General features: G+C 52.2%; 1 protein-coding gene across 2 annotated transcripts in view; it reads left to right on the plus strand.

Moving 5' to 3' along the window:
• SELENOI (selenoprotein I) overlaps nt 1–14303 on the plus strand; it is a 38661-nt gene extending 24358 nt beyond the window's left edge. The window contains exons 6-10 of one of the 2 annotated variants that reach the window (XM_075144743.1): nt 1761–1869; nt 3781–3829; nt 4822–5002; nt 5822–6004; nt 8135–14303. In XM_075144743.1, coding sequence (XP_075000844.1) covers nt 1761–1869; nt 3781–3829; nt 4822–5002; nt 5822–6004; nt 8135–8251 — 639 coding nt within the window. In that variant the 3' untranslated portion in view covers nt 8252–14303. The remainder of the gene's footprint in view (nt 1–1760; nt 1870–3780; nt 3830–4821; nt 5003–5821; nt 6005–8134) is intronic. The other variant, XM_075144744.1, reaches the window with a different exon arrangement.
• Nucleotides 14304–14726: the final 423 nt, after the last annotated feature.

Genomic DNA, 14726 nt, shown 5'->3' on the forward strand with positions numbered 1-14726 from the left:
ATAAGAATGATAAAAGAATATACAAATGCAATTGCTCACCACCCGCTGACCGATGCCCAGCCAGTTCCTGAGCAGTGGCCCTGCCCCCCCAGCCAACTCCCCCCAGTTTTTTGTTCAGCATGACATCATACGGTATGGAATATGCCTTTGGCCAGTTTGGGTCAGCTGTCCTGGCTGTGTCCCCTCCCAGCTTCTTGTGCACCTCCAGCCTCCTCGCTGGCAGGGCAGTATGAGAAGCTGAAAAGCGCTTGACTTAGTGTAAGCACTGCTCAGTAACAACTAAAACATCGGTGTGTTATCAACATTATTCTCATCCTAAATCCAAAACACAGCACTATACCAGCTACTAGGAAGAAAATTAACTCCATCCCAGCCGAAACCAGGACAGCATCTTCAGCCTGTCTCCAGGCATTGTGGAGGAAGAGAGCTTTCCAAGACTGCTTGCATGACTTTGAGCTATAATTGCTTTAGTGAGATGGGGTCATGTGGCAGTAGAGTTCGACTGCTCAAAACCATTAAATCCAAGGAGGTTTGTGCGATGTGGTTTTTATTTTGTTCCGAGTAGCTTTTGTAGATGGACCATCCACAAAAAACGAGGCTTGAAGAATGGATATTGCCTTGTGTTTCCTCTGCCTGGTTTCTGCTGTCCTAAGATGCATGTTTTGGCCATCTAAATCATTGCTTTAGTTAGTTTCCTGCCTTACACCAACGTGGGTACGTTCAAGTCTAGAAGTTTGGGGTGCCTGTTGGCACCAGCAGGCCGTGTGCCAAAATGTAGCAGAGTAACGAATTGGCATGTTAATCCCTGTGCCTGGAGCAAAGGTTCCTGGGGAGGTGCCCCTCTGTACCGTGGTAACTGGGCAGTCGATGTTGAGACTGACCGTGATGGATCCTTTGGTAGGTCCGTGTCCCATTAAGGACTTATCTGCAGGAGGCTCTGTCTGCAGAGCCCATCAGAACTGGGAGCAGGCTCTGGATGATGCAATTCACCTTTACTGCAGCAGCAGTCCTTCCCAGCCAGGGTGCAGTCGCACAGCACCGCGCAGCACACAGTACTCCTTTACCCTCTGGCTTATCAGATGCTGGGTGGGAAATGCAACAAGTTGGAAGGAGAGTGCAATTAATGCAGCTGCATTAACTGCAATAATCATCTCTGCTAGTAAAAGGAGGCCGTAGCTGGTCTCCTCTGACTGTACTCTGACCCTTTTCTCCAAAAGCATTGCTTAACCCTAATGCTTTCGGATCTCTGCCTGTTGCAGAAAGGCAGGGGGCGGAGGGCTGAGCTGCCCTGCAGGCATGCTTCACCCAGCTTCAGGGTTACTATTAAAACTGGAATATCCCTTGTTAGCTCTTTCCCTGTAATTGCTTCAGCAGACGGACAAGAAAGAGTCCCTGAACAAACCCTCCAGGGTCACTGCAACTTGCAGTATAAAACCTCTCATACTTCAGGCATCTCGTGAGTTCAAGCTGTGCGAGGGCATCTTTGCTCCTGCTGCGAGGAGCAGCTCCTGGTCGCATCCTTCTCAACAGCTCAGCTACTACACTTATCAGACCTGGTCTCGTAACAGGGGATGTTTGTGGATTTTTTTATTTTTCTCCTTCCTGCCGGTGGGGGGAACTGAACATGGTGTAGCTTAGAGCGTGCTTCTCGAGCTGCCTTTCCCTGACGCTGTCTGGCACGCACGTTGCGCTGCCGGTCGGGTGCTGCCAGACTTGCCCGTCCGGTTGCTCACGCCTGCTTGTCCTGTGCTTTCTTTCAGACCATTTCAATTGTCTACATAGTGACAGCCATTGTGGGAGTGGAGGCCTGGTATGCACCTTTCCTGTTTAATTTCTTATATAGAGACCTATTCACTGCAATGATTATTGGTAAGAAACTCCATGTTGAAGCCTGTCTTTTAAACTCCACCTTTTTAATGAAACCCAATGTCTTAATTATATGATAACGCTGTTCTGTTTGCTGTAATGAAAGCTCCTGGAGGCTGTTATTGAAGTGACTATTTGAGGGTGTTCTTGCAGCCTCCCCTTTCCCAGGATTTCAAAGTATTGCTGTCTTCTGCATAGTTACTTTGGAGAAGTTAACTCCCGTCTGCCTGGGTCTGTGTTGACCAAAAGAGCAAGGCAGCGGAGCGCTGCGCTCATGCCTCAGATGTATTTTGTGCCAATCCTGGGGATATAGGTGCATGCTGCTGCTTGGGGGATCAGCCCCGGTGCTGCCTGCCTGGAAAATGGTTCCTGGCCTGGAACGGCGTAGCGGGCAGACGAGAGCGGCTGAGGGTTGTGGCTGCTGCCTGGGGCCGGGTGTGCCAGGGCGCTGGGAGCCAGCTGGAGCCGAGCACCGGACCCTGGATGCTAAACAGGAGACTCCCTCCTGCCTGGGACCCACGAGCGTGTGAATGCACGTCTCCTCCAAATAGCTGCGTTGCCCGAGTGTGGGGCTGCAGGCATCGCACTGCCCAGGGGAAGCACGGTCTGTTTTCAGCGAGAGCCGTGAGGTTTTTAGGGGGTAAAACGCAGCCCAGCACGTGGGTGGGTGCTGGCAGCCGGCGGCCAGCGGGGATCCCCCGGCGCTCGCGCTGTTTGCCGAGCATGCTTGGTTTGCTGCCTGGGGCTCCGTCTCGCCCCGCAGCATGGCCAGGGCAGGACCCAGAGCCCAAACGCTGCGCAGGAGCAGGGGGCTGCTGCAGGAGGGAGGTTACAGCCACGGAGGTGGGGAAAAGCACTCTGCTGTTTGGGGGTCCTGCCCTGCATCCACCCATCTAAAAATTAAATAAAAAAAGAAATAAAATTAAATAAAACCCCAGCCTTTTCCTCCAATGGTTGGTCAGAACAAGACACTGCAAAAGGGGGAGTAATGCAGGTGAAGCTTAGCCGGGGAGAGCTGTCTTTGCTGAATGAAATTTGGCTTATTCAGAAGTTCTTACTTAGTTTAATTTTTCTTAGTCTGTGTCCCTTTCTTTAGGGGTTAATTGTAACCTCTTAATTTCAAATCAATATGTCTTGAATTGTTATGTTAAATCTAATGCTTGCACTTTTCTTAATCAGGTGGATATTCTGAGCTGTCCTTTAGCAGACGTATAACTTAACACAGAATAATAAATGCACTTTTCCTATGTGAAAAATAGAGCATGATGCCTACATTGCCTGGATTTGTGTACTTGGATAGGAGCTGGGTTATTAAAAGCAGGAATATTTACAGCTCTGTTAAAATACCTAGTGCTTTATAAACATGGAAGGAGTTGTGATAGACTCTCACAGGTTTGAGTGTAGCGGATGAATGTTCCCTATTGAGGTCTAAATTTTTTCAGACTTATTGAGACTCTTAGTATCATTTGTCAAGTTAAATGACAAGAACTTTTTTGCACAATGGGAACTGAAAATGGTTGTTCATAGTGGGAGAAATAGCAAATTGGCTTTATTATGGAGACTGAAAACTCTGTTGTGCGCAGCCATGTCGCTTGTGGAGTTTGAACTCACCTCATGTCTCTTTAAAGACAGTATTATAACTAAAGTTTGTAACTGTTTAAAGCATAATACTGGGCTCATTAATGCAGCTTTTTAAAATTGAAATGTCTTTAATTTATAGCAGACCTTAACTTGTAATTACAGCCCTTGGACCAGAATTATGAGCACCTACTTTTAAACGTGCCGAGCTATTCTTGGTGCACCTCTGAGCTATTTTTCTTGCAAGGAACTTAAACCAGAGCACAACCGCTTCATGGGGTGCACGAGATGGTCTCCCTCTATCGTGGGGCAGTAACGCGGCTCTTTCTCTTCCAGCTTGCGCGCTCACTGTGACGCTGCCGATGAGCCTCTATAACTTCTACAAGTAAGTTTCTCTGTCCTCAAGTCTCCCTCCCTGCACTAGCACCTTTGCAAGAACCCCCAAAGCCTCTTAGAACTTGGTTTCCTTAGTTTTCAGTAGTTTTCAGAGGACTGTTTTCAGCGTGGCAAAGTGGCTCTGACACGCCAGAAGGTCCCAGTTTGCGGGGTGCGCTGGCAGCAGCGGGCTGGCAGCCTGCTCAGCAGGGTCTTGCAGAAGGGCCCCCAGCTTTTGTAGGTTTGTCCTGTTGGTCACAACTGTCCTGATTTCGGCTGGGATAGAGTTAAATTTCTTCCTAGGGCTGTGTTTTGGATTTAGTACGAGAAGAATGTTGATAACGCACTGATGTGTTCAGTTGTTGCTAAGTACCCTGCTAGTCAAGGACATTTAGCTCAAGAAAAAAAAAACAAAACAAAACAAGCGTTGGGAGGGAGCACAGCCAGGACAGCCAGCCCAGCTGGCCAACGAGGTATTCCATACCATGTGATGTCATGCTCAGTATATGAACGGTAGGCGTGATCCAGGAAGTACCGATCGCTACTTGGTTATCGGTCAGCGCGGGTGGTGAGCAATTGCATTGTGCATCACTCATTTTGTATATTCTATCATTATCATTATTATTTTCTCTTTTCTGTTCTATTAAACTGTCTTTATCTCAACCCACGCATTTTTCTCACGCTTACCCTTCCGATTCTCTCCCCGTCCCACTGCGAGGGGGGGGGAGTGAGCGAGCGGCTGCGTGGTATTTGTCTGCCTGCCAGGTTAAACCACGACAACAACCCAGAGAGCCAGACAACCAGGTGCCTCTGTAGTTCAGGCGTTTTTTGAGTTAACAATGAAAGTGTGTGTCTTGCTTGTCTGACCGTGGTTATGACTGATGTCAGCAGTTTTGGGTAGCAGAATGGCCAATGAGATTTTGCAGCCCTCTCCTGAAGGCAGGGGCCAGGTGTTTCTCCACTGTGGTTCCATGTATTTTCATTTTTTTGCTTGTGTTTCAGGGCCTATAAAAATAACACCTTGAAGCACCACTCTGTGTATGAAATCATGCTGCCACTGGTATCCCCAGTGTTGCTGTTCCTGCTCTGCACCACGTGGATCTTCATGTCCCCGACAGACATCCTGGAAGTTCATCCCAGGCTCTTCTATTTCATGGTCGGAACAGCCTTCGCTAACATTTCTGTAAGCAGCTTTTGCTTTATGCTCCAGTTTATCCCCTGGGGAGTGTGAAGCCTGCCAGGACGCTTGGGAGGCAGGTCAAATGTGAGGAGAGAAGGGAGATGCGAAGATTAACGTAACAGCTTTTCTATTTTGCTATGATTGAAAGAACGAACAGGAAAGTAGACGGGGTTCGGGGTGTGCGAATTTTGTGCTGCAGCTCTCGCTCTTGAGAAACTAGAGAATTAGTTAAATTGAGTGTGTTTGCTCACACATGCATCCTCTGTGGTGTGAATACCAAACTGCTAATATCAAAGGAGTTCCTGCTTCCTTTTTGGGACAAACTTAAAATGTGGGGGACTAAAGCTTTTGTCAAAATCCGATTTAGCTGCATATTGCATCTGCATATTGCTTGCTTGAGACCTTAACAAAGGCACCTGTGCTCGTCACCTCAGACATGTGGCTGAGCAGCTCTGTGTGTCCGTGTCCTGGGTCCAGCAGCTCATGCTGCTGCTTGGCAGCATTTTCTGCTGATCGTGCAGATAACGCTGGTAAGGCTCGGTCAGCTCAAGGGAACTCGTTTTTCTTTTAAAGAAACAGGCCTTTGCTGCCTGTTTCCCTATTACCTTTCTGCCCCACGGGGCTTTGCTCTGTGTGTCCCACAGGAATTCTAATGCAAAGAAAGGTCCTGAGTGAGAAACTTGGGGAAACTGCATGATGGTAGTTGTAAGCGCAGGCAGTTGGTACACGTACATGTGTGACTGTCCTCTCTGCACTGCGGACAGCTCTGCGCTTGCAGAGTCGATTCTGGGTGCAAGCACTGACAGCTTTCTCTTCCTGCAGTGCCAACTGATTGTCTGTCAGATGAGCAGCACACGCTGCCAGCCTCTGAACTGGATGCTGCTCCCCATAGCGGCGGTGCTCTTCGTGGTGATGTCCGGGTTCGTGCCGAACAGCGAAACACTTCTCCTCTACTTGTTAACTGCTTTCCTCACTCTGGCGCACATCCACTACGGAGTGGTCGTGGTAGGTGAACTCAGCCCGTGGGCTTCGGGCTTGGCTGCCGTGCTCTGACTGCAGGCTTTGCTTGGGTGCTGCTGCTGTTTGGGGCAGAGAATTCTCCGCTTAAAAAGGGGAATATCAGTGGGAATGGCTCTCTGTGTCATGCTGTCTGTGACCACACGAAACTTGAGCTGACTTCCTTGCGAGAGGCTTGTGCGGGCTGTCGCGTGGGTTTGAAGCAAGCTACGCACAATGTGACGGGGGGCTGTTGTACCGGAGATTAGTTTGAAACAAATGCACGTATCTCTGCTGCCGTGTTTAACTTATCCTGGCTGCGGTTGCAGCTTATGGAGCCGTTTGGATGTAAGCCAGCAAGGGTGACCTGCAGCCTTGGGCGGTGGGAAGGGCAGCTCCAGTCGATACCCAGAGCAGCAGATACTGCGTCTGCGTGTTGGGCAGGAGCGCTTAATTTGGGAGTCTTAGTGTAAAAAGTTAAACGGCTGTCGGTGTTACTCTGGCTGATGAATTCGATCTGCGACCTTGCTGACGTGCCCTGCGCTGGGAGTCACTGGGTGAGCCAGGAGGGAGGGGGGATGTCCCTGCTAGGGAACGTGGGGACGCTGCAGCTGCTCTGCCTTCTCCCCTGCTGCAAGGGCTGTGTAGAGATCCAGGGACCGGTTTGCTCCCCTTGCTCTGTGCCAGCTCTGCCTGACTCCCTGAGTTTTGATTTAAGAGAGGAAACAAACTCAGAGGAGACCGAGTCCCATTAGAAATGCCCCAGGAAGCTGCTGAGGAACCAGGGCAAGGGACCCCATGTCCCCTGCGGAGCTGGCCGCTGCCACGTGCGTACACCCTCCTTGGGAAGCCCTGTCCCCTGGGAACCCCAGCGCTTAACGTGGGGCCTCCGGAGTCGAGTTCGAACTGTAATTACAGCAAAGAAGCAATAGCCAGGTTGTCTTGTCTTTCCAATTAGTGTAATGAGGCTTCTATGCAAGAAGGATTTGAATAGCTAAGAAGCTTAAATTTGGTCTTGGAATCATAGCTGGAGATGGGGGCTGACTGGGTGGTGTAATCCTCCTGTCTGCCCGGGCTTGCCCATCCCCTGCAGGGAGCTTCAGTCTCTGCTCCCCGGAGTTTGTGTTCCCCTCGTTTCCCCCCACCTCCAGCTTTCCAAGGGCCCATCTGTGCAGACTTCCCTTCCAGGATAAAAGAGCCTTTATTGAGCTGAAGAGCCTTTTAAGGCTTTGTGACTGGGACATAAGCCCAAACTGCTCTGAATTTGGGAGTAATGATGGGGAATAAACCCTCTGCCCTGACTCTGTGCCCAGCTCAGCCTCTGGTGCTGCTCAGCGCTGCTCGTCTTGGTTCTGCAATGACTGTACCTTGCCGGTGCCACACCACCTTTTTTTACCCTCCTGCCTGCGGTTCTCTGAACCGTGCCCGAAAGCTCGTTTTGTGGTGCAGCTCGCAGTCCTCTGTGGTTTTCTCATGTCCTCCAAAGAGGTGGTGAAGGCTTCTTCCAAAGGCTAGTGTAAAAGGCGCTTGATTATCCAAAACCTGGTGTTGGGTTCCCCTCCTCTCTGTAACCCTCCTGTGTGTGTCAACGCAAAGTACTCGACCCCCAGTGTGAACTGCAAATGGGTTCAGGGAGCAATTTTTCACATAGATGTCTGAGATTATCAAATTAATTTAAGCAAAATATTAACAGTTCTACTGGGAGGGGCAGAGAGGGAGCAGTACCGCAGGGTAAAATCCTGCGTGCCTGGGCTCAGGGCAGGCGATTCTGACTCCTGCCCCTGAGGAGGGCAGGGTGGGGGCGAGTCTGCTCCCGGACAGACCAGGCTGTTACGTGGGAAGGTGTGGGAAGGGAGCAAGGCTGCACCTTGCAGGGCCACGTGCCCGGCTGGCCCCAACGTCGGGCTGGCAGGGATGGGGCTCAGTGCCTGGGCAGGGCAGCCTGGCCCCACAGCACAAGGCAGAGGCTGCGGTCCGGATCCGCTGCGCCCGTGGGGAGCATGTAGGGTGGGGAAAGTGGTGCAGGAAGGTGGCAGGGCTTTGTCGGCCGTACAGGGAACCGGTCTGGCGCTCTGCCTGCTTTCCTCCTTGTCCCTCCGAGCCTCGCTAACCCAGTCCTGTTGTCCGCCTTGTCCCCAGGTGAGCCAGCTGAGCAGGCACTTCAATATTCGGCCCTTCTCACTAAAGAAGCCCACGCCGGATTGACTAGGAGTGGAGGAAGAGAAAATCGGCTTGCGGTCTGCAGAAGTACTGTAAATAACTGCTGCAAATACCTGTAAATACTTCAACCATCACCACAGATCTAAACCTATCCTCTGGACAGACATCGGGGCAAAGTACGCACGGTATCCGGTGCAGCCAGGGCAGGACTGGGACGGGGCAGCCCCCGCTGCTGTTCGACGAATGCAAGCTTTCAGTTTTGGGTGAAACTGGACGAGGAGAGTAGCCTTTCATATACTGTTGCTGTATATGAGACCAGCTGAATGTTCCCAGTGAAACCTCAGACCCCAGCTCTTGCTCCGGTAAAGGTGGTTGGGGATGCAAAGGGCCTTACCTGAGCAAAGCGTCTTGACTTGTCACCAAAACCAACATAACAGCTGATTTCTGCAAGGCCAGGGGAACGTCTGGTGGTCGGGGGAGTTCCTGTCTGTCTCTAATCCTGCTAGACAGCCCTTGTCCTGGGTACTTAGGGAGCAGATGGTGACAGTTCTCCCACATTCTGTCCCGCCTTCCTGCATTCACCTATTTGGGCAAACACTTGCACCTGTTTTTTTAAAGAGGAAAAGAACAACACACAGAACTTCTAGTAATAGTCTGCTCGGGGGGCTTAGAAAATCGGGGCTCAATTTCCTGTAAAAGTGGAAAGGCGGCTTCTGCCTCCCCTGCTCGAGCTGTGGTACCTGGGACCACATCTCGACCGTGTTCCTGCCTGTCCGTGTGCGTTCCCCGGCTGGGAGCGGGGTCTGGGCTCCGATCGGCAGCAGACAGTGGCTTACGCCAGCCTGTCTAACACAGGGCCAAACTCCCCCCGCTTCCTACCAGTATGAACTTGCTGTTTCAGGTCGGCTCTGCTGGGTCATCGCATGCTGCCTGAGCCTCTTCTTTTGTAGCAGCGCAGCCAGGCTCGGTCCGCACATCGCCCTTCCCACCAGACCATCAACGGCAGCAAATCCACCGCTTAGAGAAGCACCTTAATAAGTGTTGTGTTATTGTGTGTGCACTTTCAGAAAGCTCACAGGCGTGTGTGTGGTGGGGTCCTTTCCAAATACCGCTTTATTTTCAAAACCGTTGTCCCCAGCAGCTGTGTGTCTCATCCAGGGATGTATTTGTTTACTGTCCATTTGTAAAAGACATGTTTGCATTGATTATTTTTTTTTAAACTTGTTTTTGTAATTGAGTTAGAGTGGTGTGGTGAAGACTGAATGCTGATTTTCTTTTCTGTTCACTTTATTTAACGAAGACCTGTGCTTGAATGAAGAGTGTAGCTTAAACCCAGGCTCTGGAAAGGCTGCATCCGGAAGCGAACAAGCACAGCAGATTGTGCATATGTAATCTACCATGGGAACAAAGTCGCGTATACACTGATTATTGTGCAAAGTGGTTCGTAGAAGCTTGGTCACAGCATTTTCCTTCTGCAGGTGAAGACTCCTCCTGCTTTAGGAAACCTTCAAACTGTAACGACTATTTAATGCGTTTTCTTTTGTAAATTTGAATCATTGTCATGCAGACTATGAGACTTGAAATCCTGAGGCAAGCTCACGAATTCACTGCGCATGGGGCAGGGTTGCTCGGTCACGGTGCGCCCTGCGAGGAGCGAGCTGGTGCGTTCGTCTGGGCTGACGTGGGAGGGCTCGGCTGAACGTCTGTATGCGCACGTGTCTGTACGGCTACGCCGCGTCTGGGAAGGGTGGCTCACCTGGGAGAGGGGGCAAATGGTTTTCAGAGTTTATTTAATAAAGTAGTTTACTCCTATATATTTTACTGACGTCGTACAGAAAAAAACCCTAAGTGTACAAAAGAATTGGGCTGCGCTTGAATTTTTGACTCTTGCTATTTAACGAAATGTAATTGTGAAGGGAGATAAATTTAAGTCACACTCGCACAAGAATTACAGGGAATCTTAAAATGGGACACAACGCTTATCTATGGGACGTGTTCAGATAGCAAAATTGTGCAAGCAGCACTGACAAAAAGTGGAGGTTGGATGATTTACTTTCTAGTTATGTGTTTGCAGGACCAGGGAATAACTGAGCTGTTCCCTCAGGCTTTCAGCTGAGCTCTGGGTCCCGAGCCTGGAGCTTGCCTTGTCCTGTCTCTTCCCAGTAGCATTACTGGGTCAGTGCTAATGCTGTGAGAAGTTGTCTGATCTTAAATCTTAGGATGTCACTTTGTCTGCATAATACACTGTTTGTCTGTTGTCTCACCCAGCTGTGAGCTGGTGCGCTTTTGCAGCACGTAATACACCCTGAAAAACCCCTTTGTGAAGTCACAAACATGTGGAAGCAGGGCTTCCTCTCTAAAATCCTGCAAAGACTTGTGCTGTAGGAGAAAGATCTCTTAAAAACTGGAACCACTTCCTCTCCGCACAGGCTTTATCTTTGGACAGTCCTGCGTTTTTGGTGCCTTAATTTATTGCACCTTGAAACTCAAAAAATATCTCCTTAAATCAGTGCTGGAAAACAGGCTCGCGTGTCTCTAGTGCCGCCAGGCTTGTGGCAGAGCGAGAGAGCAGACCTGATCTGGGCACGCGTGCGGCTCTGTTCCCGAGTCGTGCTGCTGTGAAGCTGGGGACAGTTTCTCTTTGGGCTGTTAGAAATTAAGTGATTTCTGCTCCCAGACTCTGGGAAGGGAATGAAAACAAACAGAAAGACCAAACCATCTTGCCATGGTGGGGTATGGCATGCTGAGAAACAAACTATTTATTAATGACAATGGTTTTAAGTCTTAAGAATAAATGTATTCCTCGCTAACAGCGTCTGAGGGTAACCGTGTTGCGGTGGTGGTTGCTTGCCGTGCTGGCTAGATTCTGTCCTTGTGGTGGGATGTGTTCCCTGGGACGGGAGAGAGTCCTGCGCAGGCTGGGTAGGACGTGCGCTCGCTCCTCAGCTCCTCCTGTCCGGTATTTGAGAGCTGATCTGCGTTGTCCCTTCTTCCAGGGACAGCGTCAATCATCTTTTCTTAACGGACCTGCTGAGTCGATGGTAGGACTTCTTACACTTTCCTAAATCTGTTTTGCACGTTTTATCTCAATACAGAGTATGACCAGGAAAAAAACCTGATCAGGGAGAGGTGCAGTCCTTCAAGACCCGCTGGGATGTCGGGCTCCTGGCCTCGGCCCCAGGCAGGTGGGAGCTGCCCGCTGCTCCCGGTCCTCGCCACGCTGCGGCCGGTCAGCCTCCGCTCCAAAGCAGGTTTTTGTGGGATCCTGGGACATGCCAACGTGTCGGCACAGGGCTTGCGCAGCCGAGGCAGAGGCGGCCTCGCAGCCTTTTTCATCTCAGTCTTGTGGTTCCTATCACAGCTCCTGCCTCTGCACCGATCCACGGACCTAGTGCAGGAATTCACAAGCGGAGCCGGGGCTGAGGGGGAAGTGCAGGGAGGTTTTGGGACCTCCTGGGGTTTGGGCAAAACCGGCCGTCACACTAAAAGCAACGTTTTACAAGTCCAAATGCTGCGGCTGGCCTGTGGGCCGACAAGCACCTACGCGCTGTGGTTTTAGCTTGTTCCTTCCCCCGGTGTCTCTGTGCCGCAATTAACTCCTCTTCTGCGGTCGGTCGCTGCAGGGGCTCGGCAGCAGTCTCTGCGCTCGTAAACGTCAACCACCTGATACAGGTGGCTTTGCCAGGGCCAGGGGAGCAGCATGTTGTAAGCATGAGCTTTCTAAGGCTCTGGAAACATCTATTTAAGCTCCTTAAATAGAGCTGGCCTGATGTTACCTCCCGGGTGCATTGAGTACCTGCAGTTTGTAGTCCGAGAGCTGTTTTGATCTCAGTCAGGTCAGTCCAGCAGGGCCCCTAAACTCTTCTCCTCTGAGAGCATCTGCGCCTGCTTGTGATAGACCTGGAAACTCTCTGCAGAAATGGTGCTGCTTGGAAACTCGCTCAGATCTTTTGGTTTTTTCCATACACGGGTCCAAGGGAACAGTTGACTTTTGTGCAAACACAAGCTGTAGCTGAGCTCCGGTCACCTTAGTTTATGGCAAAACTCTGCATGGGGTTCTGTATCCTTCCGAAACCTGCAGGAACTTCCCTGAAGCAGAGGCTTGTTTCCAGTTGTCCCTTTTTTGCTTAGCGTGCATCACTCGCTTGAGAAGGGGGGACACAGCACACCAGCGTTCCCTTACACGCCCCCCATCCCAAAATCTTTCGGTGCAGTGCGTCAGCCTTGTTTCGGTGCCGTTGGCCAGCGGTGGCGATGGAGCTAGGTCAGCTACAAGCTCGTTTACTCTTTGCTTTTCTAACGCAGATCTGCAACGCTGGCGTGGGGTTGCAAACTTGATTCATCCTGCTTGTGCCCGCCTGTTCTACCTTGCTGTGCTGTGTCGAAGCAGTGGCCGAGGTGACGTGGAGGCTGCTCTCGGTGGGACGTGGTGACAACGCGTGCTACGCTGACTTCTTTGCTTCTGGAAAAGGTCACTGTTAGTTTGTAGAAGACCCTTTGGCCCATCCAGGTGTGGTCAGACCTGGCTTGGGAGGGCTCTAGGCTGGTCTCCGAGGAAGTGGTCAGGGCGTCACTGCCCCAGGGGTGAAGTTCTCGTTGAAGTTCGCTGCTCAAGGTGCCGTTCATCTCGGCCAGCGGCATCTGTGATGGCTGTTTGGTAGGAGCGGGTGCTGTGCTTCAGCTTGGAGACCTCCTTAATCAAAATCTTCCGCCCCGCTCCCCCCGGCAGTGTTTCAGACTGACCTTCTTCTGTCCCTCGAGCTTTCAGCTGAAGCGGATGCTGGTTTTGGTAGTGGTCCGTGTTGTGCTGGTGCCAGCCCCTCTGGAAGAGGAGCGTGGTGGGTCCCAGACTGGTTTTGGCTCTGGCCTTCTGAGCGAGTGCTGCATCGCTCTCTTCTCCAGCTGTAACCCTGCCCCTAACGGTAAACCAAGGCAGCAGCGTCAAACCCAACCCGCAGAGGGGCTCCATGGGGTGAACCGGAGCATTTCAGACTCAACCCTTACCTCTGAGTGGTTTTGCAAACAGTCCCGGCTCTCTGGGCTCTTAGCACTGGGCCCCTGGTATCAGTGCAGGACAGGGGGCTTCTCTGCAACCCCTCAGAGCTTCTTCGAAGGCCTGTGTCCATCTGGCTGTTCGGTTTTCCTGGGCAGGGTGGGGAAGGGGTTGGGGATGCTTCCTCGTCCTTCTAGAAACAAGTTTGGAGGCCCTAGCTGGACTCTGCAGCCCGGTCTTCTGCCACCACCCCCTGCGCAGCGGGGCTGGAGAGCCAATGCTGCCGGCTGCTGTCCTGGGGCCATGAAATGATGCAGGGAAAGGCGCGTTCGGTGCTTGTGCCGGTGCGGTGGTTTGGTTCTGTCCCTTCTTCCCCACTGAGCCTTTCTGAGGAGCCGCCGTCGGCGGGGGCCTGGCTCCCCGGGGCTCGGGGTGCTCGCCAGGCTCCCCGCGGGAGCTGAGCAGGCCCGGCCCCTCTGCGCGGGGTTGCCCCTAAACAGATCAGACGAAGCAGCCAGGCTGTGAGCAGCGGTCCCGGCACTGCCGTGGTCCCAGGGACCCCGATCGCTTCCCCGGAGTCCTGTCGCTGGGAGTTCAGGTACTGCAGTGCGTTTGAATTCCAGTCTGTTAAATGCTATTACTGAAATATTTATTGTGTTTAAACCAAACAAAAAACTATTAAAGTTCAGTAAAGAATAAAATTTTCCAAGCCTTTTAATGGTGTTTGTCTTTTTTTTTTTCTCCTTTCTGCTGAGCAGGCAGCCCAGCACAAGGGGACAGGTTTGGGCAGCAGTGCCCGGGCTGGAGTTGCAGCCCTGCTTTGAGCAGCTGTGCTTGCCGTGGCAGAGGTGGAAAAACTCCTGCGGGCCCTCCCGGCAGCCATGGGTTTTGCTCGCCTGCTGCGAGAGGCTGCGGTTGTGGTGCTCGTCGAGGTGCTGCAGGCAAGGGAGCGAGCTGGCTGCACCCGGGGCAGGGCTTGGCACGGCGAAGGCAGCGTCGCCCGGGGCTGTGCCTGCCCCATGGCACCCTCCTGGGTTAACAGGACCCTGGGAGGTGCTACAGGGGCACAGGGGGTTGCGTGGGGGGGTGCAGCACCCTCTTTTACCTGAAACACTGCCATCCCAAGGGCTCTCCCTTGACCTGTAGGCTTCTCCCCTTTGCTCTGCCACTTCTGCAGCCAGTGCTGACCCCTGGGTCCCCCCGGCAGCATGACTGGGGCACGCATGGTGAGGAAGAAGAAGGTAGGGTGAAGCAGAGAGATGGTTTCTTACTCGCTGGCTGCTGCTTAGCAGCGAGGGTAGGGCAGTCAGTACTGGGGGGGCTGTGGGTTACGGCCGACGGGGCGGGTATGGCTGCGGCAGAAAGACCAGCAGCAGGACGTGGACGGGAAGGGTGGTGGGAGGAGGGAGCAGCACATCGCGCCTGTGCAGAGCGCCAGTTTGGGCCCTGGGGAAGGAGGTGGCATCTCTGACCTCCCCCGGGCAGGCATCAGGGCTCCTCGGAGGAGAAGAGAGTCCCTGTCCCCAAACACCCTCTTCTCAGGGCTTTGGCCCCTGCTCAGGCTCCCCCCCCAGCAGC

This window comes from Calonectris borealis, chromosome 3 (assembly GCF_964195595.1).
Source record: "Calonectris borealis chromosome 3, bCalBor7.hap1.2, whole genome shotgun sequence".
NCBI classification, from domain to species: domain Eukaryota; kingdom Metazoa; phylum Chordata; class Aves; order Procellariiformes; family Procellariidae; genus Calonectris; species Calonectris borealis.